Source organism: Platichthys flesus, chromosome 17, assembly GCF_949316205.1.
Source record: "Platichthys flesus chromosome 17, fPlaFle2.1, whole genome shotgun sequence".
NCBI classification, from domain to species: domain Eukaryota; kingdom Metazoa; phylum Chordata; class Actinopteri; order Pleuronectiformes; family Pleuronectidae; genus Platichthys; species Platichthys flesus.
Genome location: NC_084961.1, coordinates 13,115,798 through 13,140,285, shown reverse-complemented (window position 1 = coordinate 13,140,285; position 24,488 = coordinate 13,115,798). Strand labels below are relative to the sequence as shown.

The window sequence follows — 24,488 nt, the reverse complement described above, 5'->3', positions numbered from 1 at the left end:
AAAAGAGGAAAGAGACAGAAAGCATGAAATCAAGAGAATGAAGTATGTGGATTATATCTGTGAGGGCACATGCACTGCTCAAGACCAGTTTAAGCCCACTGCACTGACACAGAAGATTGGATGTGAGAAAAAAAAAAAAGTGGTACATTTTCTGGTATTCACTCATCTCCCCAACACTGATATCCTACCTTTCCACACACGTAAAAAATGGATCAGGTCTCTTCTGACCCCATAAGTCACAAGTCTCTCATCGGCAACCACACAAAGTGCATCGTGTTTTGGCCCCTTTCAGTGCCAATGAGCTCTTTTATGGACGGAATATCATGGTTTATGAGGTGATTATAAATTGGTTTGGATGACTCATTGTCTTAATGAACACATTTATCACTTGGTTAGGGGGTTTACGTCGCAAGATCCAACTCAGGCACTGAAACGGACGCACTGCTCGTGTAAACAACAACAACAAGACAAAAAATCCCTCGGGGGATTTTTCATAATTGAAGCTAAATCAAAGAAGATGCATCAAACCACCTTACAAATCCATCTGTCTTGTTACAGTGATTCCAGATTGGATGTTTCGACATGAATTTGTAAAGGCGTTGATGGATGGAGGGGAACTAGCATCCATGGCATGAATGCTGAAGACGAAGGTTTACAAGCTGTGATGCACCACACTTTTACACCACCACACCTACCATTGAGGCTCATCAAATACAGTCACTTCACTATGAAACAGCAGTGACGGGAAGTAGATGAGCAGCTACATGGGCTAAACGTGTAGTTTGACACTGTTTGTGTTAATGCAGTTGTACATAGAGTCTTTAAATGGCCAGTGTGCCTTGCGTTGCAGGTACAGTAGATTCTAGTCAAGCTGAAAGTACCCGACTCTGAACCAACCATTGGCTAAGCTCCATCCCCCTGAGTTAGTGTTGCTAAACCTGTCAAGCTTTCATTTCTCGCACGGCACATTTGCACTTCGATGATGGCAGCACCAGATTTACATTTCCGGCTTTATTTCAAAGAGAGCTAAACGAAATAGTTTTCAAATCTTGTGGGTGACCATCAATTCAGCTGTAGCAAGGTAACATTAGCATAGTGATGTTATTTAAATCGCCGTCTTGGGCTGACTTGGATGTTTGTAGATGAATTGTTTCAAAATGGGGATCTCAGGAAAATCGTCTTGCACTGACTTCACCGACAGACATAGATACTGTAAAGGAAGACTGATACTGAATCAGCATGTTCCAGGATCCATACAAGCTTCGTCTCAGTCCTGGCATTACTTTATATTAGGAGAATGCCTCCAGGACCATGTTTCCAGACAGTGGAAAACAAACTACACAGTGACTGTGTTAGTGGCCTTTTTAATATACACCCTATTGTGCACCCACAAATTAATGATTAGTAATCTTTGCCACTGTAATGCTCAGTACACAATGCACAATTAGCTATTTAAGTCATTGAATATACAGAGTAGCGATCAACATGTGGAAGCTTGACAGATCAGCTGTGGCTTGTTACAATCGTACAATCCTTGTGTGCAGGAGGAGTTTAACCAACTTTCTGTTCCAGGTGAATTGTACATTACTGTGATGTTGACCGACAGAGCTGCAGAACAAACAGTGGCAAAGTACTGGACACACAAAGCTACATGTATCACATCAACTCATCGGCCTGTTTAGAGGGAATTAGAGGGGGCTCTACTGCACCGTCTTTATGCGGGGTTTAGCACGCCTTACGTTGACTCTCTTTGTAAACGAGGGACGCTCTGCGCACTAGCGATGGCTCGATGTTGTGCCTCGGCGGAGGGGGAGGGGGGACCTGTGGTGGACGAACACCCGCCCCGGGGGGTTAGAATAGGTCACAGGGTGGTTAGTTGTGTGTTAAAACACTGTTTAGGCACTTTGAAAGCGGGAGAGGCCTGCAGAAGCCAGCTAGGTTAATGAGTTTTAGAGATTGATGGTTCATTTTTGTGTAGGTAAGGGAGGGGGGGAGGTGGGATTTTTCCTTATAGAAGTATTGCCAGGAATAGGCCAAGCATCTCATCATTTAAAAGCTGAGATGCTCACTGGCGCCTGTCCTTAAGCGACTCATTCAATTGGCCATAGGAAGTTGAGTGTGTATATCAGCTTCCACAGTACTTTGGGTATTCATCCATGAGAAGATATCCCGGTGAAATGCAATTATGTTTGCTATTAAAATGTGGCACTGGTGTAATATATGTTAAAATCACTGTCAGTGTCTGTCATATGGCATGGCAGGGAGGTTATTAAAGTTATTATGAAACAATTATGTCATTACTCAGGCAGTAATTGTCTCCTAAACACAGTTTATGTGCTTCAAAGACGCACAAGGACTTCAAACGCAAACAAAAACAGACAAGTGGACAAACGCACTCATGCCTGCAACCACACACACACACACACACACACACACACAGATATGCAGCCACATTCATAGGCACTAGGCAGTCTAAAATGCAAGTGTACAGACACGCACCCCCCCCCCACACACACACCCTTCTCATCTCCATAATTACTGTATAGTCAGCATGTCCATGTCTGGGGGTGACTCTCAAAGTGAGATGTTGACAACAGCCGAGCTGAACTCCTTCTGGCTCCCGTCAAAGGCCTGACACTGATAGCATTATCCATGTAATTATTCACAGTTAAGTGAACGGCCTGCTCCCTTCCAACACGGGGGATTTGGAAGAGCTGGCCGCGTGATTGCTGCCCTTTCGTCTCATAAATTTTCAGTGACGTCACTAATCCAAAGCAAACGTGGCTTCCAGTTTCTCTTAATTAGCTCAAACACAGCCTCATTGTTATTTGCGGCTGGCCTTCAATTTCTTTTGCGTCGGGCCGTAATCTCAAAGCGCACCTGAGCTCCCTCCGAGGCACATTAGCACGCTGCGGCGCGACTGTTCAGGACCGCTGACATCTAATATGGGGCTCACGCCATCGCTAGCAGCCGGCCATTTGTCTTCCCCCTTCATGACATATTTGCTCGGCATTAATGAACGGGGAGTCGGACAATGCTTTTGAAAATTTTTATCAAAACGTTGAGCAAATAAGGAGTAAAAGGAAAAGACCAAGTCTGGTACTGAGAAATTGCAGCCTGTTTGTGTGTACGTGTGCATGTGTGTTTGTACGGTATGTGTGTTGCTACATGGCACTGGGAATTTGAGCGATCTCAGCCTGGCTTCTGTTCCTCCACTAGCAGTGTAAATTAGATGTGAACCAGCATGCCTGCCGATGCCAGGGGAAGGCACACCTATCAAGGCTGACTAGCTCATCGTGGCTTCACCCACTGAAGCTTTTGCGGACGAGGGAGTGCGAGCGTGTGCGTGTGCATTTGAATCTTTTATGAAACTGGTCCTCTGAAGGTCAGTGCCGAGCAAGCGGGGACTCTTTCGTCTGCTGCTAATGGCGTATTAATGATTCAAATATGCTTCTGAGTCTCATGATCACAGGTGCCGACCCAAGCACCCCACTGACACACACACACACACACACACACACACACACACACACACACACACACACTGTAACAATCCACTCAGACGCCACACATACACACAAATACATGATAAAACAGGCACAATACATAAACAATGACTTCAATGAAACAGAATATTAACAAGTGTGAAAGGCAGACACAAAACATTTGTGGGCATAGACGAGGTGTTTTTTTTTCAGCAGTGCATTCTGACAATTATGCCGAGGTGAGAAATGATTTCACAGCTCTTAGATTGCACAATTACGATTTCATTAAAAGGTTCTGATTGATTATCAGCAAACAACTCATTAAGGAACCAACGTGAGAATTTTTAGTTCAGGCCAGTTTCCCTGAGACATAAAATTGGATATACGACGGGGAGACAGAAATAGACTGCGCCTCTAGAGTTGTATTTACGAGAAGTTAAATTGTTCAATTGTCCTCGGATGTGATAATAGGTACACAAGTGAATTACTCAATTGGCAAATTAAATATATGCAGTATTCACATCAAATTCAAGCTCCCTTGTTCAGAGCTACGTTTCCACATTTCGCAGTGTGGCTGAAAAAAAGACACCATCATGAATACACCCGCTTTCAAAAGTACCTCATGTTTGTAAATGACTGTGAGCTCAGAATTATTATGGCTGTAGTGGCCTTAAAATTGCATTTAAAAGTGAAAGCAATGTCCCTCTAGTGCTGATGATATTCAGCCACGTTAAGTGAAGAATAATCTTTTTTTCAGTGTCAACAGGGACGGGTTTTAGTGACAGAGTGTGAGGGGGAGGGGAGGGTGCGTGGGTACAGTGAGGTTCCCAACCCCACTCTTGGGCAATGGTCTTACCTTGAATGTGGACATGGCTGCGTCCCTGCTATACCTGTCTATGGTGTGGAACTTGGACGAGTGGTTGAGCTCATGGTACAGCTCAGAATGTCTTTTGCGAGTGTGCATCACTTTCTGGAAGGGAAGACAGGAAGGGACAGCAAAAATGAACCAAATTGGAAGCAAAAGAAAAGAAAAAATGGCAAAAGGAAGAAGGGTCGGGCCAATGTATGAGCAGGCGGGGGGGGGGGGGGTAGGTAAAAGACTGAGGGGACGGCAGTGCTGCCAGCCAGGAAGAGGGGGTTAGAGAGGGATGCCGACAGATCGATCGACTGCTGGCTCATGCTCATACATCATCCATTTCCTCAGTCTTTAGGAATTTGGCAACTGGGAGCGCTGCAGAGGAGTCCTTAGAATGAGAATTTGGTGAAAATGACTGACAGAAATGCCATTGTTGCAGACCGTTGCCTGCTAGCCGGTGGTCCTGTTAGCTCAGGGTTTCGTCTAACTCATTAAACGTATGACAGATGGACTGGAATTTACCCCAGTGCCCGCTTGAAATTACATTTGGCAAAAAAAGCCCTTCCCGTGTGTAGAATGTGTCCGTCTCGATGGCAGCTATGGTCCAGATCTTTGAGCCTGTGATAGCGAACTGCATTTGTCAGTGTCACTGCTGTTGTCTCTCTGTGCTAATGAGCAGTGCTTGAGCTGCTCGACAGAAGCTAATCGTCAAAGCAGATTGCATGGCTGACACAGGGAAGGGGCAAGAATCCAGCACACACACCCGCACACTTACCGAGCAGGACTGCGGTTAGAACTGGCCCCCGGTATCTGCAGAGTGGTCACTTGTCTCTCCTGAGCTAATATAGTTCCCTTTGCTGCGATGCACCTTGTTTCCCTTCTTGTCTATGGAACGTCCTTGTATTGAGTCATACCGAAGCATCTCAAAATGTCATCTGATTAAACTATGACTCCAGGTAGTTGATTTGAATTACCTCCAAAAGAAAGACCGCTCAGTTGAAGGGGCACACACTATCTGTTTTCAGACATGAACTTGGGGGAAATATCCAAAACCTAACTTTCCAGACCTTTTGGTTGATACATTCAGGCAAGGGGGGGCGGGGGTTTGCCTGGGAAGAGCATGCAGGAGGCAGGACTTAATGGGTAAATTCTGAGGGGGGAAATATTGAAGTATTTTCACATCCAGAATATTTCTGAAAAAAGCCTGAAGTTCAGTCCATGTCTGAAAGCAGCTCTTCTTACTCTTTTTTTGACATGTATGTCTTACAAGTGCAATACTTAATCAGTGGAGTAGCTCTTTAAGTGTTAAGGGTTTTGTAAGTATTATTTTCAGACAAGCTTACTTTCTGAATTAATTTCAAAACTGCTAAAAGAACATTTCAGTTAATTGCTGAGAGTATAAAAGGGCAAACTCAGTTAAAGATAACTGAAACATGGTGATTATCCTCCATTAGATTATGGTTTATGAATGTCAACCCCTCACTCAAAAGTCAATAGTCAATTGAAGAGAACAGAGATGATTTCCAGGAGAGCAGACCTCTTTGCTCATGCAGCATCCACTTATGACTCTCCAGTGAATTTGCCAGATAGGGAGAATGATCCGCCATAGTCACTGTTAGTATCTTGTCCCCACTCATACCCTCTATACGCAGCACATACAGTGTCTGCATGGTGGAAGGTGAATGTCCAGTCTTTACAATGGTTGAAATATCACAATTGCACAACAAACGAAAAAAAGCATCAGTGCAGTGGTACAGTAAATTTAGTAACTCAGGGTTATCTTGTGCACTTAACAGAGACTGGAGATTCCCAGGTAACCCGGGTCATTCTAATACAAACACACTCACGTGCACGCTGCCGACCCAACTCGTTCCAACAGATAAAACCAGCCATTCAACTACGGCCACAGACGTGTCGATCCTTGGACTAAACTACTTGTACTCACATGGACACAAAAAGCACTGTACTTTGCTATTTCTTCAACCAGGACCCCCTGACAATGACACGACAGCATCGTTTGGTTTAATCGTAAACGTCAGCTTGATGTTTTTTTTGTTTCCGCGATGCTAATTGACAGTAATTAAGTGCGACAGATAATAGGCAGGGTCAGTTTTAGAGGGCATCCGTTGGAGAAACAGCATACTACGTCGGGTGGTTCTCAAACAGCTTGTCGTTGTAAATGCAAGGGGAGACACATGTGCGGAGGGGAGGGGGCTTAGCAGTGCTTTTTGCTCCTCTAAGTGTTATTCAAATCCTGGCAGAAGCACAAGAAAGCAGAGGCAGGCTGATGACATGTGGGGGAGGGGGGGGGGGGGGGTGAGGTCAGGGGGTCTTACCTCAAAGTCCAGCTCAGAGTACCGAACTCTTTTCCTCTGGAAGAGGAGGGGGGGCAGGGGGAGAGAAGACAGAATCAATGACCAGCCCTCGACTACTACTGAACTTCAGACGTCTCTTTCTACAGTCTCTCTGTGGATCTCTTTTACAGCCGATGTTCGGTAACAGGAGGAGCGCTAATGTACGCCGGCAACATGATACAGATATCCTCACAACCACTTTAGCAAAAAGAAAATGATTGCGGTCTCTTGCAACATAATAAGATTAGCGAAGTGGAATAACCCAGAATTAGAGTGAAATGATCATTTCTTGGCTCACAAGGTCTCAAATATAATGATTACAACCAGATCGTTAATCATCCTGCGCCGTTTTCTTTCTGAGAATTTGTTGAAACTGTGTCGGAGATTGTTCTGACCAAAAGAGAAACTGATTCCATCCTCTTATCATGCATGGACCCCACCTCTCTATCTTATTATGTGCCCCCGCAGCTTTAGAGAGTAGCAATTTAACAGCTGCAGACATTTCCAGCTCAACTGGCCCTGACATTGCGATGCATTACATTCCATCTCCGACTTCCTATCTGGCGCTCGCTGTCTGGCAGATTTGCATTTGGCAGAGAGAAGGGGCTGCTCTCCACAGTCAGTTAAAAGCCGCATTCACTCTTTGAAAGGGCAGAGTTTGCTGATCTGATGCTACGGCAGCCAGGCTTTTAAAAAAGGTAGAGGAATGCAAACAGATAGAGAAGTGCGTTTCTCTCTCAGGCGTCCACTTCGCTTTGTGGATCGCCGAAGCACAGAAGAATGCAAATATACCGTCCCTCATGCAGAGCAACCTTACCTTTACTAGAGAATCTCCTTGATTGGGTTTTTTCTTTTATGTTATGGTAGACATGCAACATGCATATACATGTGCCAGTATATTGCATGTTTTGTTGGGAACACTCATAAAACATTGCGTCATCAACTCACTCATACAATATTCATCAAGAATCTCTGTCCCCGGGAGTTGATGCTGCTCAAAGAGATACCCAGCAACTTACACACTAGTTTCTCATAAGGTTGCATGTACAAATTCAATTTAGGGAAATTTATGATAATCTGACCTCTATAACCAACAGTTTGTTGTAAGAAGATACTCATTGATGATTCAACACTCACTCTATTGGGTTTCCACAGTAGGATAATAGGATAATATGCCCTGTTAGCCCCGTGAACGCCTGTGACTAAAAACCCGGGAGTACATTCCCGTGATCCCGCCATTATGCGTCACCATGTTTGAGTCGCGGAATAAAACGCTGCTGTGATTTAATCTTGAGAGGCACGCTCTGATATCCATGTCCAAATCAAGCCTATTCAAACAGGGTGAAATTAAGGCAGTGAATTGCATTCCACAGGTTTCTCTGCAGAATTTTTATTTTTGGTATTCATGAGTGCACTCGTTGCTCTTCTGACACAGATTTTTTATGAGTTCTAATGACTCGTCCTTAACGTCCTCAGCCCTAAATTAAGCATCTGCACTTTTCAGGGAAAGTGTCGTTTCCATCTCTTTAATCAACCTTGTGAGTCAGCAAGATGCCATTGGGGGAAGATTCAATATGTGCGTGCCCCAAGTTTTTGTTTGCTTCTTTTTTGTGTGTTCAAATGTGCACATCAGTGTGTGTGTGTGTGTGTGTGCGTGCGTGTCTGTGCTATACAATTAAGGTGGGCTGACATTCACCAGGAGTATTTCCTCTGATCCTGTCTGCCTTAGTCCATCTGCTATGCCACCTTGTATGGTTAGGAGGGGGTATCACACATGCCACACACGCACGCTAGGACGCGCACACACACACACAAACTGAGAAGAAGCTGTCTGTCATTATGAGGATAACTCCTTTCGACGCTCACTGCCTCATCCAGCAGCAGGTAATACTGCTCAGTGGAAAGTAATAACAGTTGTGATAGCTACTTCTGCATCGTAGCCTGTTTGACACGTTGTTAAAATGTAATTAAAATCTGTAATTATCTGGATATATTACGTTCATACTGAATCCTTCTTCTCACATCCTTTTACAGTCGCATCCGTGACACTTTCATCCAGAGAAGAATTTTGCGTTTTCCACGGTAAAAAAACAATGTTGATTGAATGGAATTGTTGGACTTGTTCAGGATGCAAATCAGCTTGTGTTATTGTATTTCCTTAACTAAGAGACACTGAATGCAAATCATGGTTGTTTGAATTGTTCTGTTTCAAATAGCAAAAAGGGTTTAAAGTGCTGACATAGACATAATACCAAGTTAAATAAATGCACCTTTTTCAAAGAGCACTTCCTCCAACTAGCTCCGTTTCTCTTCTCTTTCTCTTAATCCACTAGTGTGCTTTATATAACTAGACCACATCCATAACTCTAACCCATGATCTCAGGTGACAGGTAGACATTCGAGGAGAAGCTCCACCACCAATGGGCACCTTATCTTCTCTCATCCCTCAATCTCTCACCCACCTCCAGGGATCCTGCTGAGAGGTTGGTGTTGGCGTTGGTGCTGCCCAGGTTACGTGGCAGGGTCCTGGTTCTCTCCACCGTTGATCCCCCCGTCAGAATCTGTCTGACTGACGGCCTGTGGCCCTGCTTCAGCTGGAGTGAATGCCCGTGGGAGTGCATGTGTCCTCCGTGGGAGTGTACAAGACCACCCGGCGCCATCATGTGGGCGTGCCCGTGGGGCATGGTTTTGATCGTCCCATAGGAGCGATTGAGGTTCATGGTGATGTTCATGTCTCCCACACTGGACTGGACAAAATCTACCGGGTAGGCCTCGCTCTCAGCTGGGTGGAGGGTCAGGGGAGAGGGAGGCGGGGGGAAGGGAGGATCTTCCACCGCGATGTTGAGAGGCTTATCCTCGCCCCCCAGGCCCAGGGCCGGGGGCTTGAGACTGACCGTCCGACGAGGTAAGACCATGTAGTCTCCCTCCCCTCCTCCACCACTTCCTCCTCCCGCACTCCCTCCACTCCCAGCACTTCCATCCTGGGAGTTGTTGGAGGAAGCCGGCGGGCGCGCCCAGCCCAGGCCGCTCTCAGTGCACAGGTAGATTTGAGCACCGCTGCGCTGCTGCCCCTGCTGTCTCTGCTGGTCCACGTTCACCTCCTTCTTCAGGGGCGTCTCGCTCAGCTCGTTGAGGCCGCCTAGTGTTGGAACCTGGGGGGCAGACAAAATAAGAGATCAACTGCTTATCAACTGCACATTAAACAGCCTGACAGTGAAGTTGAGATCTCAACATTTTTGCTTCTTTGTTTTGTTTGGGACAGACAAATTGAGCAGTTATCATCCCGATTATCGAACAGCGTAAACTTCTTCAGTCCTGTACCTGTACAATCATGTTGGGAGGGGGAATGTTCCCGGGGAGGGAGCTGAAGTTGACTCCGACTCCCCCATCCTGATGGGCTGCCAACTTGGGATCCTCCTCGTCATCCAGAGAGATGCGGGAAAGGGTCCCGGTGATGGTGGCTGGGTTACAGGTATTCACCTCCTTGAAAATGACTGGGTGAGAAGCAAAAAGGAGCAGTGGACAAGAGTTTATGAGTGGGGTTAAAGAAGGGATGGGAAAGGATTGGATTGGAAAATAGGAACGGAGGAGAGTTGATATTATTAACACCGAACAGAGCAGGGTTGACAAGAGGTGTAGGCAAACCACAGATAAAAGACATGAATGAGGTCCTGATGTTGACGTTTCTAGATGCTGCTTTGAGACAAACCGCATCGTCCAAATGAAAGTTTCAATTCTCATTTCGGGGCTTTTACGCTTCACTGTAACTAATATGAGTTTTGTCTCTGACACCGTGACCTTAGGTCGATGCTCCATCTCGAAGATTTGCCGGTGAGCCAGGATTTTTGTATTAGCACGGAAGAAAGGAGACACGGTGCAAACTGCAGTGTGCCTCAAATGAAATGGAGCCAAATCCCCTCGCTGCCGAGGGCTGTCGCATATCTCGCACATCCACCAACTTATTACTCCCATATCAGGGGCAGTTCACTGTGTTTATGTGCTTAAATGCACATGTATGTCTGTGTATTTATTTTGTAAAAACCATTAAAAAAAAAATTAAACTGAACATTAAACTACTTTCAGTGGCTTCAGGTTAGCTTTCATGCATGTTGCTCGGGAAAAGCAGACACACTACATTTCTAGAAAATCTACTCCAACTAACCTAGAGTATGACATGCTGATGAGACACAATGTTTGAACAGAGCTAATATATACTATCACAATCACACGATCAAACCATCTAGAGGTTCATGCCAGACATCATGCTCAATCTGTCACCATCAGAGGAAACAGTATTTACTCTGTGGGACCCAAGTTCTAATTCTCGACTAAGCTTGTAGCACAGACCATTCTCATGTAGGCCCCGTTCAGACCTGGTGTTGACATCTGTCCTGAGAGATCCGTGTGAGTGTGTGTGTTCACACTTGGTTTTCAAATGTGTCAGGAATGTGTCTCTACTGACACCTTGTGATTGGATCTCACTGAGAAGTGTAAAACTACTTTGTTTTCATTGTGAAGCGCTGTTGCGTTCAAACAACTAAATGAATTTGACCATATCCCCACATGGGGTCTGAGTGATCGGATCTCAGGAAAAAATTAGGAGAGATTTGTTCAGCCCTGTACTTAGAACTGGACTCTTCCAAGGATGATGGAAGTAGGGGGGCTGGCAAGGAATGTTAATGCAAGGCATTTTCAACATATTGAGAGTAGCACAGTGGTGTTTTTTCTATCGTATTTGATTTAATCTCTAAAACATTTTGTGTATTTTCTGCAAAGTTTCTCCGACACTAACGTACAGAACGTGAATAAACCTGCATTCCAACTGTCCAAATTTGAATATGCTACTTGGACATACAGTTGTATGTATAGTGTTCATGTTTGCAAAGTAAACTTCAAATCAAAACTAAAATCAGGAATGTTGAGCTGCTGCTCTGGATCTAATATGACGTGCCATACACTTTCTCTCAGCACCCTCGACTCTCACTGACTTCCAGCATCCCTGTCCACGTCTCATCGGATCACTCACCGTGGATGTTCATCCCAAGTCTAAACGGGGTCGTGGACTGCACTGATGTCACAACATGTCAGGCTACACATTTGATGAGTAAGAAGAGCTGTATCCTGCTGGAGTCTGAGCATACCAGAACCTAGCCTTCTCTCTGTTCCACCGTCCTGTTGGAGATGTGAAAGGGTCGGCCATGACGTGTGAAACTTCACCAGGCTGATCCCTTCACATCGGTATCCAACAGTGGAGACTCAGAGAATCAGACAAATCTGACAGTTGTTTTTTTTGCGGTGAACCCCGTTTCACTCATTCTGCAGTTTCACCTACAACCCGGATTTGTCTATAGGATTTGTTTCGGGAAAGATCAGGCAGTGTGAAGTCGGTCAGTCACGTGCAAAACTTACATGGGTGTCCTCTTTCTGCAAGGGTGGAGGGGAAAGTGACGGTGTGTTAATATCTTTAAAGCACAACATAAACTATAATGTGGTACATTTCCACACAATTTAAACACACACACACACAACATCGTCGTCAATAGCGAGCGAAACAGGTCTGAACACATTGAGGAGTGTTACTATCATGCACAATTAAACACAGTCTCGTCCCAACATATGCTCGCTAAACACTTACTGGGCAGAATCAGTGTGATTGATAAGGCATAATAATTTGTGCACAACTGTGTCGAGAAGCAGCGCATCATCTCCTGTCATTTCATCAACATGCATCTCGGCAAGATACGAATGCAACACCTCCCCGCTGCCTCTCAGCAAACGCTAATCCTGTGTTGGGCGAAGGGTGTCAAAGAAAAGACGACAAAAGGAGGGAGGGAAGTAGAAACCGGCTGGAAGGGAGAGCTCACCTGTTTGACACGCCAAGTCCACGTCCTTCTCGAAGTCCGTCTGAGAGAGGGAGGCCGGGCAGAAAGAGAGGAGACACAACGAGGGTGTTATGTGCAAAGTACAGTCACAGCATTAGCATAAAAGTAGCAGCACAATAGGCCCGGTGAGTGATTGGGATCTCGAATGGCTGCGTTGCGTTCAATCACGGCGACGCTCTAATGTGACTCCGCAGAAGAGGATGGGATGGGTTGCCATGGCGACAGTCAATTAGAATTGCCCTCTGTGAACGGGAACATAAAACAATAAACACGCCGACTTCAGTCACGGACGGTTTTCATTTCTTCATAGCGAATTCGTCCAAAGCCCTCCTCGAGGTAAAAGAGAACAAAGAACATGGAGGGAATTCTGACTGATGGCAAACGCCGCTGCCAATTTGTCTTGCGTGAAGTGAATCGGTTCACAAGCAACGGCGGATCCAAGAATACAGACTTTGTGGGAGAGAGAGGGAGACGAGCAGAACGCGGTGGAGTTCTGCCAGGTACGTGATGCCGCTGTACGCCTCGACAGTCACCTCGGCGTCGGGGACAGGAATTTACACAGAGGCAAGACTATTGTCTCCGGTGCCAGCTGAAGAACAACTTCACGGCGGTTTGTTTTCTCTCGGACTGCTGAAAAATCTGTATCTACTGTAAGGAATACAAATGCTTTCACAAGTCCTCCTCACCCCTGAACCGGGCACAGACACACGGAACCGAGTCGCCCGCATCCCGAAACTCTGATTTTTATGTTGATTAGGTGTTTTGAGCACAGGCAAAAAAATGATGTTTATCTGCTTTGATGTAGAATTCGCTTGATAACTGCAGGGTGGCGCCGCTCCCGAGGGTGAAGACACGCTCGGAAAAACCCAGAAGGCGGCAGATTAAATGAAGAAGTATTGTCTCCTGAATGGCCACCGCGCAAGTTTTTTTCCCCTGAACTATACTGAAAGTGAAGCTCATTGCTATGCAGCTGCGCCCCCCCCCCCCCCCCCCGCCCCGCCACAGAGCTTCCTCCTGTCCTCGGCGGGATTCACTTACAAAAGCCTTTGTTTGGATAATAAACTACAGATTTTAGACAGTTTGGGCACGCCACAGAGGTAAACGAGTGAGGAGGAGAGGGGGAAATGAAGAACTGAAAGAGGAGAGAAGGAGAGAATGCGCAAGGTCTCCGAGGAGCGGGGAAAGCTCTCGGTACGCAAATCAACCGCAGCACCATACATGGGTCGAAATGAATGAATGAGGATATGAAAGAAGCCCCTCTCTCTTCTTTGCCGTCCCTCTCTCTCTCTCTCTCTCCCAAATTGAGTAAAACAACTCATCTTTACTTTAACCATCACAGCGACTCAATATGAAACAGCTCACAGGTTAAGTATAGTGATGCGACTGATCAAAGAAGGAATACAGTCCTGTTGACTGATTCCTGCAGTAAAGACAAAGTAAACACACTGTAGCATACAGCAGTCGAGTCTGAGGGCACTACTGAAATAAAGAGTGACAAGATAAATCACTACACAATATCTACACTTATATTGCAGCAAATCAAGTGGAACGTTGGACGTCTACAACAGCACAACTATTTCTACTTAGAAGGTGCAATGTGTAATCAAACAATAACTGGAGTTTGTGAAATGAAGGAATAGTTTGACATTTTGTTACACATGTTTATTTGCTTTCGCAGACGAGGTCAACAAGGAGATTCATGTCACCCTCATGTCTTTAAGCTAAATGTTAAGCTGCCACGTAGATGTAAACAGGAGGGCAGCAGCCTGGTGTATGCCTTGTTTCCACACAATTCAGTTTCCTGTCGTTAATTCGGTTTCCTTTGCCGATTTGCACTCCCCCTGGTGGTCAACCCACGGAGACAGAATTGCCACAACAGCCATGGGCAAATGCTCACGTTTTGAATGAATGTATATGAATGCAACAATGAACTCTTGTAAATTCATGTAACTTTGCTCGACTCAAAGTTTGACTACCAACAACATCAAACAACTGCATTGAGAGAAATTAGCCTCTTAGCTCTTTCGTTTTTAAGCTAACTTCCTGTGGCACAAATGTACCAATGGTTACCATAGGAACAAATGCATCTTTGGTTGACTTTAATAAGGACGCAGAGCGATGTGGAAACTGTGCAAATGGCATGAATCATCTCCCTGACAAAAAGCAAAACAAGTTTGTGTATCTCTCAAAATGTCACATCCTTCTTTCACATTTGCTCATGTTTGTTTTACAGACTGGACTTTTCTCAACTAATCACAATGACTGGTAACTGATGGATTTTCTACAGGTGACATACTCGTTGGCCGCCGATGTGGTTGTGGGCGTGGTTATGGTTGTGAGCATGGTTGTGGGTATTGTTCAGGATGGGGCTATGCTGATGAGCATGGCTTTGCGTGGCGTGGCCGTGGTCTAGCCCGGGGATATGGTTGCCGCGGGGTAGACTGTGGTAGCCCTGCTGGCATGCCTGGTGGCACGACGGCGGGAGCGTCTGCGCCTGGCAAGCCGAGAGGCACGGGGGGGTGCCGTAACGCAGGGAGCCGCCCTGCTGGCCACAGTAGCTCACATTTGGACCTCTCTGATGGTGTAAAAGATAGGAGTGGAAAACATAAAGGTGAAATGTTAGTGGAGGACATGAAAGAAGGGTTGTTGAGGAGAACACTGAGATTAGAGTCAGAGATGAATTCACTTCGGCTTTGATCTGGAGTTACGGTGCAGCTGCAGCCCTGCGTCTTCATGGTGTTTCACAAAGTCGCGGGTTTAACACTGTAACGAGGTTTCCTCTGAGTATAGATAGAAAACCTAAGAGGATGGTGCTCACTGAAATTATGATGCCGATATTCCTGCGGGCAGCTTTAACAAATTATCCATCACAATTAATGTCCTCAAGGGTGATAATACAAGACTTGTGCGACTGTTAAATAAAAAGATTGATTCATTCACAGTTATATGAGAAGGAAAAAAAAAACACCGGAGCAATTAAGGTTAAAGGAAAAGTCTTCCCATGGTGTTCTTGTCGTCATAGCAACAGGGCAAACTATGCGAGCGAAAACAATAAATTTAACCCCAAAATTAAATAAGCTCAGTCTCACTGTAATGCTCCTCTCGCTTATGAAAACAAGAGACGGAAAAGTGTCATCATGAGTTCCCTGTGCAGAATGATAGCTCCAAAGTTTAATCTCGATAACCTCGGAGGGGTGTTCAGTGGCCCATAATCGTTACCGCAAACAGGTCCGAGGGAGAAATAAAAGGAAGCGGGGATGTGAGAGTCGCTCATGCTCCTAATGGCAGCGGTGAGACTGCGCTGACATTGGCAAGGCAGTTCAAGTCTATATGATTTATCGCACTATTAGCCACATTTGGAGCAAATACAATAACCTACAATAACCGCTGTGCTCTTCAAGAGGAGAAAAAATGGAGTTCAGGTAAGAAGTAAACAAAAGTGCTGAAGTGGCTTTTTCGGTAATGCAGGAAGTCCAGTGGGCGATATTGACTTACTGATTTACTGAAGGGAGAGGAAGCGGCGAGAGTGACAAAAATGAATTGGTATTCATTTGAGCAGGATTCTGTTTCTGACAGAGAGTATTTGTTGCTTATTTATGCTACAGCGCTGGAAGTTAGCTTCAAGCTTTCTTTGGGGAAAGCAGTCAAATGTAGTTGGAAAGCAAAAAAAAAATGCATAAACGCATAAACAATAATGACTTTCTGTTGAGGTAGATATGGTAAATGAAAATCAAAAAGGGGCCAGGAATGAGTTGGAGCGCTTCAATGGAATCACTCCTGCCTCTTTCCACCGGAGGTTGTAATGGTGGAAAAACCTCCAGCCTGGTTAATGCGGGCCCAAAGCCAATGGATCGCAATGTGGGATGAAATGGAAATGCTATTCACCATGATCTGCACCTGTCCGTTCTTGCAGGAGTCGGGTGAGTTCTCGCTGTCGTCTTTGCATCCCCCCATCCGACAGCGCACCGCGTCCTGCACCTGAGGGGGAGGGGGAATGGTGGGGGAGGCAAAGGAGAAAAAAGGAGGAAGGATGAGAGAGAGGAAGCAGAAGTTAGTGAAGGGGACTTTCCCTGAGGTGATCAACTTCTGCAGCATCAGGGAACTCGCTCCTCATACGTCTTGTAGTCTTCATCTTTATCAACGCTATGGCGGATGCTCGGGGGAATACCAAATTACGTGAAAGCTGCAAAGTGGATGGATATGCCACGCTCTTCACAAAGACACTCTCTTTTTCCTTTTGCTTATGGAACTGCCAGCGGAGTGGTATAGAACACACGCCGCAGCACTTCAAAGTGTCCTGTTTGAGCTTTGCGAGATCAGCGGCGCGCTGCCCTAATTAAAGCTAACAGTACGGGATTGGATGCTCTAACCTCTGGGCCTCTCCGGTGTCATATTGTTCTTCTTCATCCTCCCACGTGCGTCTTCCGAGCAAACACACAGGCCCACAGTGGGAGCACTGGTTCTCGTAATGCAGCTCAAATCAAATGGATCCCATGCAACTCCGAGATCCCCCCCCCTAGCCCCACCCACCCATCGGGCTCTGTATTATAGATGGCCTGGTTACTTCATGAGGCGCAACATCGTTTCTCAATGTTGCCGCTGTCAAATCCCATAAGAATCTCATGCGTGGAAACAAGAGTGTAAGAAGCGCTGGGCGAGCCGACGACAGCATCTCCACTCCTGCTGGGTGGTCTTATTGGGTGTGTGTGTGTGTGTGTGTGTTTGTGTGTGTGTACGTGTGTAGCGACAAATGGAGAGGATTGGGGCAGCATCCGTCTGATTAATACTGCATGGTCAAGCCTATCGCCTCCATTTGGTCCTTGTTCGGATCCCGTGCCTTCGTGTCCTTACTCATCTTTATCGCAGTTTATTTTCCCCGTTCTCTCTTTTAGAATTGTGTAAGTGTATTTTTCTCTCCCTGTGTATTGGCCTTACCTGCAACAGGCACTGCCGAGGAGCTTGACGCGTCGCTCTGCTACAGCGGGCACGTTTTTGTGTGTTTTGTTGACTTCACAAACTATCACCCTTTGTGTTGCCGCTTCTCTTGTTTTTCTCTTGCACTGTAACACACTCTGGTTCTCTCCCCGTACTCCCTCCAGTGTAGGACTCCCCCTCTTCCTGTTGTTCTGCAGCCGCAAAGGATTTACGCTCGGTCTCTTACAAGGGGAGGATTTTCATACATTTGCAATAAATAATTCCTGGATTTATTGTACTCTGATCCCCGCTGCAGTTGTGTTATTGATTTAATGAAGCTAAGCATTCAGAGCTTTTAAAAATTCACTTACACTTACGCGCATTCAATATCATAATGATCTCTTGGGGTGGCTGTGCGGAAGAAGACACATTTACAGTTACGGAAACCGGGTGCCATTGTAAATCCACTGGTGTAGCTGCGGTGCAAATGTGAATAACTCCACTGCGTGTGTCAGTGTGTGTGTGAGTGTCTGTCTCAAGGGCATTAATACATGTTCAGCGCTGTATGTGCATAATGAGTTTAAATTTCCAGCATCCCTGGGGGGCACTGGAAAGCCTGTGGCAAACAGACACTAGGGGGTATTAGTTAGGGACTTATCGTTTTATTCCATACAGCATCTTCGTAAGCTCCTTAAAGCAGCCTTGGATCAGGCGGACAATGCCGCACTATCATACTGAATTATGGAGAGGGAGCGCGGCAACATAGGACATAAATACCGTGCTAATCCCTCTCGTGTCTGATCCGCTTGTGTTCCGCCGTGACTTCGCACTGACCTACAAACTAACGTGACATTTGCAAGCATGAGTCCCACCTGTCAACGTGTTGCTGAGGTCACTCGGGCTGAGGGGAGGGCGCGCGGAATTAGACATGCGTGAGTTTAGCACGTCAGGGGATTCGGGGAAATAAAAAAAGAAGGAGAAGCCGGACTCACCTCCCGGCGCATCGCACAGTGGACGGTGATGATGACGAAACCTTGGACGGAGTCGAAGACGGCGAAAAGGACCTGGAGGAGACAAGAGGCGTCTGTTGGTCGTTGCACGTAGTTTCAATACCTCACAACCTCTTTGATATAGTGGCAGTTCTTCATAGTGATTTATGTTTTTCATCTCATCGCACACCCACCTCGCGCTGTGAGACATGTCGTACATCACACGTGTCAAGTCACAGAGGGAAGAAGCTGTTTGATGTCAAAGATGACACAGATTTCCCCGAACATATAAACTTAGCAATTTGCTTCAGTATGCTCATTGGTTTAATGTCTTTCTTTTCTTCTCTTCAAAAGTAACACAACTATACATGATTTTAGCCTCTTGTCATGTTTGCATTCATACACTGCACACAAGCTCTCGCCCAAGAGTATGCACAGGGTGCACAGTAGCATTGCTAGTTACGGTAGCATCACCACTTCCGTTAGCAGACATTTAGGCTACACCACAGGAGCAGTATGGAGGCTTTTTCAGTTTTTTTCCTGTTGCTTTTTACATTGGAAGATGTGGTCACTAGTTACTTCAATTATATTGGATCTGGCTGCAATGCTATTTACCCCTGAAACTCCAGAAGTGTTTGGTGGTATTAAACCAAGCCAAGTGAGAGATTCTTTAAATTTTTTAGGTTATTATATACATTAACTCTTTTGACAGTTAGCATGCTGGGCTCTGTTGCCTCACACCAACATGGTTTCCGGTTCAAAATTTAGATTTTAGTTGCTTAGATCTGTTTATATCACACTGCGATGGTTTGCATTAGCGTTTCTTTGAGCTGTGTTGACAGACACTATTTTTGACTAATGACAAGGTGGTTATCGCATGAGTCAGAAAGCCTGTGATGTTATCATGACAACCACCAACCATGAGCAGTTTATGGCCTTTTATGCCTGTTCTCATACATTTGAAAGTGGAAAAGTAAGAAAGTATATGTAGCATACTGTAGGTGTGGGGAAAACTGTATTATCATGGGATTTATTACTGTAATCCTAGTTTGAATGACTCTGTAAACATTAAAGAAAACTGATTTGGAAATTAAATAAGTCAGTCCATTTAATGAACTTACCACAGTGGGAATCACACAGCAGCTTGTTTTTCCTTTAATACCATTTGACATTTGACTGATTCAGGTTTAACCTTTCACCTGAACTGCTCAGACAACATATGGTACATCTGAGTTCACATGTGAATTCAATTTTAAACTGAATAAGTGACTGAACCAAAAAGGCAGCACACACTGGTGGTATATGATGCACGTCAAAAACACCAACGCTAACTATATCCCATGTAAACCCATAGATTGATGGTGCCTTGGTTTGCGCCATTGGTTTATTTATGAGCATCAATCAGCTTCTACTCTCCAGAAACCAAAACATCTGTCTGTTGACATGTGTGTGTCAGTGCTGAACTTCCTGAGGCTGTCCAATGTGACCTTCTAAAGCAGCTTCTTCATGACGGATCACAGATGTAAGTGTGCAGGGGACACAACGCACGTGAGCTCCTGCTTGTGTTGTGGGACACCTCACCTGGAAGAGTGTGGAGCGCCGGTCAGTTATGGCCAACACGGCTGACATCCAGGTTAACGCTAAGAGAGGGAGAACCACACAGGAGCTCCACAGAGACGCCCTGTCAGAGGAGAAGAAGGAGACGCAGAGGGGTGGGAGGGGGGGAGGAGGGAAGGAGGGAAGGAGGGAAGGAGGAGAAGGAACAAGGGGTTCAGTTTCAAACCAGACAAGTCAGTTCTGAAAAGTCACACAACTCCACTTCACTTACTCACTCACACACACACACACACACAAGCGCATGCACACACACACAGACGCCAATCGCTGGCTGGTAATCTGGAGCTGATTGGCACACCAAGGTTTCAGACTTAATATTCTAACTGAGAAATGGAGGATGATGTGTAATCATGTAGATCGTTACGAGACTGACAATTGCTCACAATTACATGGTTGATGCACAGTAAGTGTCATGCAGGCGAACTGTGAGATGATAGGCAGTAGACAGGCCATTGACAAGTACTGACACAGGGGGGCTTCTGAGGAGTACGAGTTTATGTGTGTGTGTGTGTGTGTGTGTGTGTGTGTGTGTGTGTGTGTGTGTGTGTGTGTGTGAGTGTCTGTGACTCCACAGAGTCAGACAGCAATTTAAAATGTTCATGCTGTTTGAGCACATATTCATGGACTTATAAGCGTCAGCGGGGCAGAAGGAGAGCTCCGTGTGGCTGTGCCGGGTAACGCGCACGTCCCCTGTGGAGGTGCAGAGCCAAACGAGAAAGTAAAGAGCAATCAAGCCAAAGTTGTGCCGTCCTCTTGTTGAGGTGTCAAGTTTCCAGCTGATGTGGAGTGTGATGTTAACAATATGGTTGAGTATAACCTACAGGCTTTGAGCAGAGTGTACCCCATTGAACACAGTAAGTGCTTTTTAACGAGTCGCTACAAGGTCATTCGGGAGAAAAGTTAAGTTGAGTGAGGAAAACATACTTTGTCACAATTTGTATCTAACTGGATGTAAGTTCCCAATTAATAGTCTTTAAAGCTGAATAACTATAATATTTCAATGCACACTGAAAGAATAAAATACTAAATGCTACTGTGACAGTATGATTCCAATAAATAATACATTTGCAGAAACTGTTTTAAAATTGGGATTATTATTATCGCCCCAATTCATACCAGCAGTGTATTATTAATGATATCTAATGATATAATGATGCAGCATGAGGAGGGGCAGTAATGTGAATTTAAATAACTATATCTAGATTGTATATATCCATTCAGAAAATATACAGTATTCAATGACGTCTCTGTCTTTTCTCTGTGACGACACAGAACAATTTCCTCGTATTTCAATCGCAAAACTAAAAGCAGAGATTCTGCTGTGAACACAGTGGGACTTTAAATCCAAACACTGCGCCATTATGAAAGATTTGCACAAGGACACAGTTACATGTCTGCAACAACAGAATGATAGACGGGTCTTTAATTCAAAGACTGGATGCACTGACTGCACTCGACATGAAACCATGCCAAAAACCTCTTGGTATTATATTTTTCTTCTTGCCACACCAGCATGATAACTCCTCATTTTTTTTACCATGGATATGGCTGCATGAAGATTTGTTTTAAATTCAGAGAGTATACTGATTCCACTCACAACCGCTTGAATCCTGCATGATATCGTCTCGCAGTAAACTATATATTAGATACTGGGTGGGAAGCATTTATTAGATGGTGTACTTGTAAATCTAAGCAATGGAAACATTTCATATTCGCTTAAACTCTATTTAACATGTCCCATAGTCTCCAGCTAAGTCCCTTGAAACATTGTATTCCGTGTTAAATAAACACTGGATTGAGCAGCGCTTGCCGAAATATAATTTTTTTTTTCCATACTTGAAAAAGCGCCTCCAGAGCCTCAGAGAACATTACACAACTGTTTTCCCAGGCAATGTAAAACGCAAATTGACTTTGACTTGCAAAATTGGTGGAACGCTCCTCAACAAAACATGGCACCTTGACACATTCAGGCATAATTCTAAAGAAAAAAATTCCCTATTCAGAAAATATTCAAATATATGCGGCTAGAATAGACAAAGTTCAATAACTCAAATCGATTCCAGTTTTCCTCTTGTTCCTCGGGATTTTTGATGTGTTACTGTTAACATAGTTAAACCGACAGTTACATAAATGTGTTCGGAGGAATTGAGAGGCGTGCTGACACTTTGTTGCCCCGTTGTGTTAAACCTTTGCAGCGCTGCCCTGTACAAACATGTTATAACAAACTGTAAAGAAAAATCGCAGTAAACTGACAGGGGTCCGGTTGTCTCTGAACGACCCGAGGAAAATCCACTTTAGATCAAAACACGCTCTCATTAAACAGCGGCTCGCAGTACAGTTTTTATTTTGTATTTTTCTGCCTTTCATTAATCTGTTTTCTTTTCATCCAGGCAAGTTTGAATGTCATCCTGCATCATTACCGACAGCCAGAGATTATAAAGGATGAAGATGAGAAGGTAGAGAGGAGGCGGAGGCAGACGGAGAGAGGATGATGGAGAGTGAGAGACAGAGAAAGAGAGAGAGAGAAGGGAGATGGGGAAGAGGGGCAGATGATGATGGAGACTCAGAGAGGAAGGTGGAAAGATGAAGATGGACTAACATGGCACTGCTGGCAGTCGAGCTGGACAGCGCGGTGCTCGAGATCACGCCACACTTGGAGCATTTCAGGAGCAGTCGGCTCCGCGCCTCCGCCGGGACACTTCAGGACATGTGCGCACACACAAACAAACAAACACACACATACACACAAATGTAAACAGACACACACAAAACCATGTGAAGGAAGGAGAGGGAGGGAGGGAGGGAGTGGAAACACAAGTTCCAGTTTTGTCGGCAGGTGAATGAGCAGGTGTTGCAAAAGGAAATAAGAAGGAAAGTATAAAAAAACACAAACAACGAGAGGGAGTGGTGGAAGAAAGAAAAAAAAATAACAGGGGGAAGGGGGGAGAAAAAAGAAAGAAAGAAAGACAGGCAAATTAAAACCAGATCATAAAAATGTTGCAGCAATGAAAATAAAAACAGTCAGAATACAAAGATTGATTCAGAGCAAGTATAGAGAGGAACGTGAGAGACGGACATCGCAATGTTACAGTAGAGTCATGAGGACTAACAGATTACAGTGAGACAGACAGGAAGTACATGGAGCATCTCAGTCCACCGCCAGTGTGTGTGTGTGTGTGTGTGTGTGTCTGGTGTGTGTCTCTCTTTTTTATCTGTGGGACTGTGCACAATGAGGCTTTAATGAAAAAGACTCCTTTGGTTGTTTACTTACAGTTGACTACTCAGAAGGACAGAAACAGCTTGTGTATGTGTGTGTGTGTGTGTGTGTATGTGTGTGGGTTTCTGTTTGTGTTAGTGTGTGTGTGGGTGTGTCTGTGTATGTGTGTGTGTGTATTTCGAGTGAAGAATGACGGGGGCCATGCACGGGCTATGCTACATTAGCGTGCCATCACAGCTCATTGCCTTAGTGCCAGCCACATCCCCACGGCTTCATAAGGAAATACATTAGGCTAATGACAGCCTGTCCTGTTAGCAACACCACCAACTATTGTGTGTGTGTGTGTGTGTGTCTGTGTGTTTGTGTGTGTGTATGTACGTGTGTGTGTCCGCTTGACTTTGATGCATTCACTCCTGGAAACCTGAGAGGAAATGCGCCTAATACTCGTATAACACAGAGGACTTTTTCCCAGTAACAAAGGAGGGTTCCACTTGTTTGTGTGTGTCAATGTGTTTGTACACATTAGCTGGTTTAATCTTGGTTGCATCAGCGGGCAACAAAAGCCAATCAACCCCCCAGAGGGCCAATCTGCACCGTTAACCCTTGCAGCGACGCACAAATAATCAATTTCAATTTGTGCGAGGAGACAGACACGGTGTGTGGAGGCGAGGAGAGGAGAGGAAAGGAGGAGAGGGAGGAGAGGAGACGAGGAGAGGGAGGAGAGGAGACGAGAGGAGACAGGGAAAACAATGGAATCAATAGGTATGGAAATGAAAACATGGATTTGCTTGCGAGAGCTGTCGCGGTCTCTACCCGTAGGATTAGTATAAAATGATGAACAGCCGCAGACTGCATTGAAGTAATGCTGCAGGTGGATGCATATGCATGAATCATGTGTGCATGTTTGTCTGGGGGAGAATCTCATAGGATTTCGATACGGTTTTAATCCACATAATCCCAATGTTTACAGTGTATAATTATGTTTCCATGTGCCGTCGATCTTCATCTCCACAGCGTTCACCTATGACACGCACAATAGATGGAAACCCTGTATTCATAGGAGCAACCGTGATGGATGAGAGAACTCACAGAGCAACCGAACGCAGCAGATGTCTTCCCATTTTGTTGCCAAATTGAATTGTGTGTACTTTTTTGTATATGCGAAGCACAGGTG

General features: G+C 45.2%; 1 protein-coding gene across 1 annotated transcript in view; it reads right to left on the bottom strand.

Moving 5' to 3' along the window:
* The window catches only part of adgrb2 (adhesion G protein-coupled receptor B2), a 212,820-nt gene that overhangs the window by 11,662 nt on the left and 176,670 nt on the right, over positions 1-24,488 (bottom strand). Inside the window, exons 23-33 of the mRNA XM_062410584.1 lie at positions 22,697-22,795; positions 20,062-20,161; positions 18,484-18,555; positions 16,463-16,555; positions 14,874-15,152; positions 12,560-12,599; positions 12,105-12,119; positions 10,017-10,189; positions 9,158-9,847; positions 6,678-6,713; positions 4,342-4,455 (exon numbers count right to left, since the gene is read on the bottom strand). Coding sequence (XP_062266568.1) covers positions 4,342-4,455; positions 6,678-6,713; positions 9,158-9,847; positions 10,017-10,189; positions 12,105-12,119; positions 12,560-12,599; positions 14,874-15,152; positions 16,463-16,555; positions 18,484-18,555; positions 20,062-20,161; positions 22,697-22,795 — 1,711 coding nt within the window. The remainder of the gene's footprint in view (positions 1-4,341; positions 4,456-6,677; positions 6,714-9,157; positions 9,848-10,016; positions 10,190-12,104; positions 12,120-12,559; positions 12,600-14,873; positions 15,153-16,462; positions 16,556-18,483; positions 18,556-20,061; positions 20,162-22,696; positions 22,796-24,488) is intronic.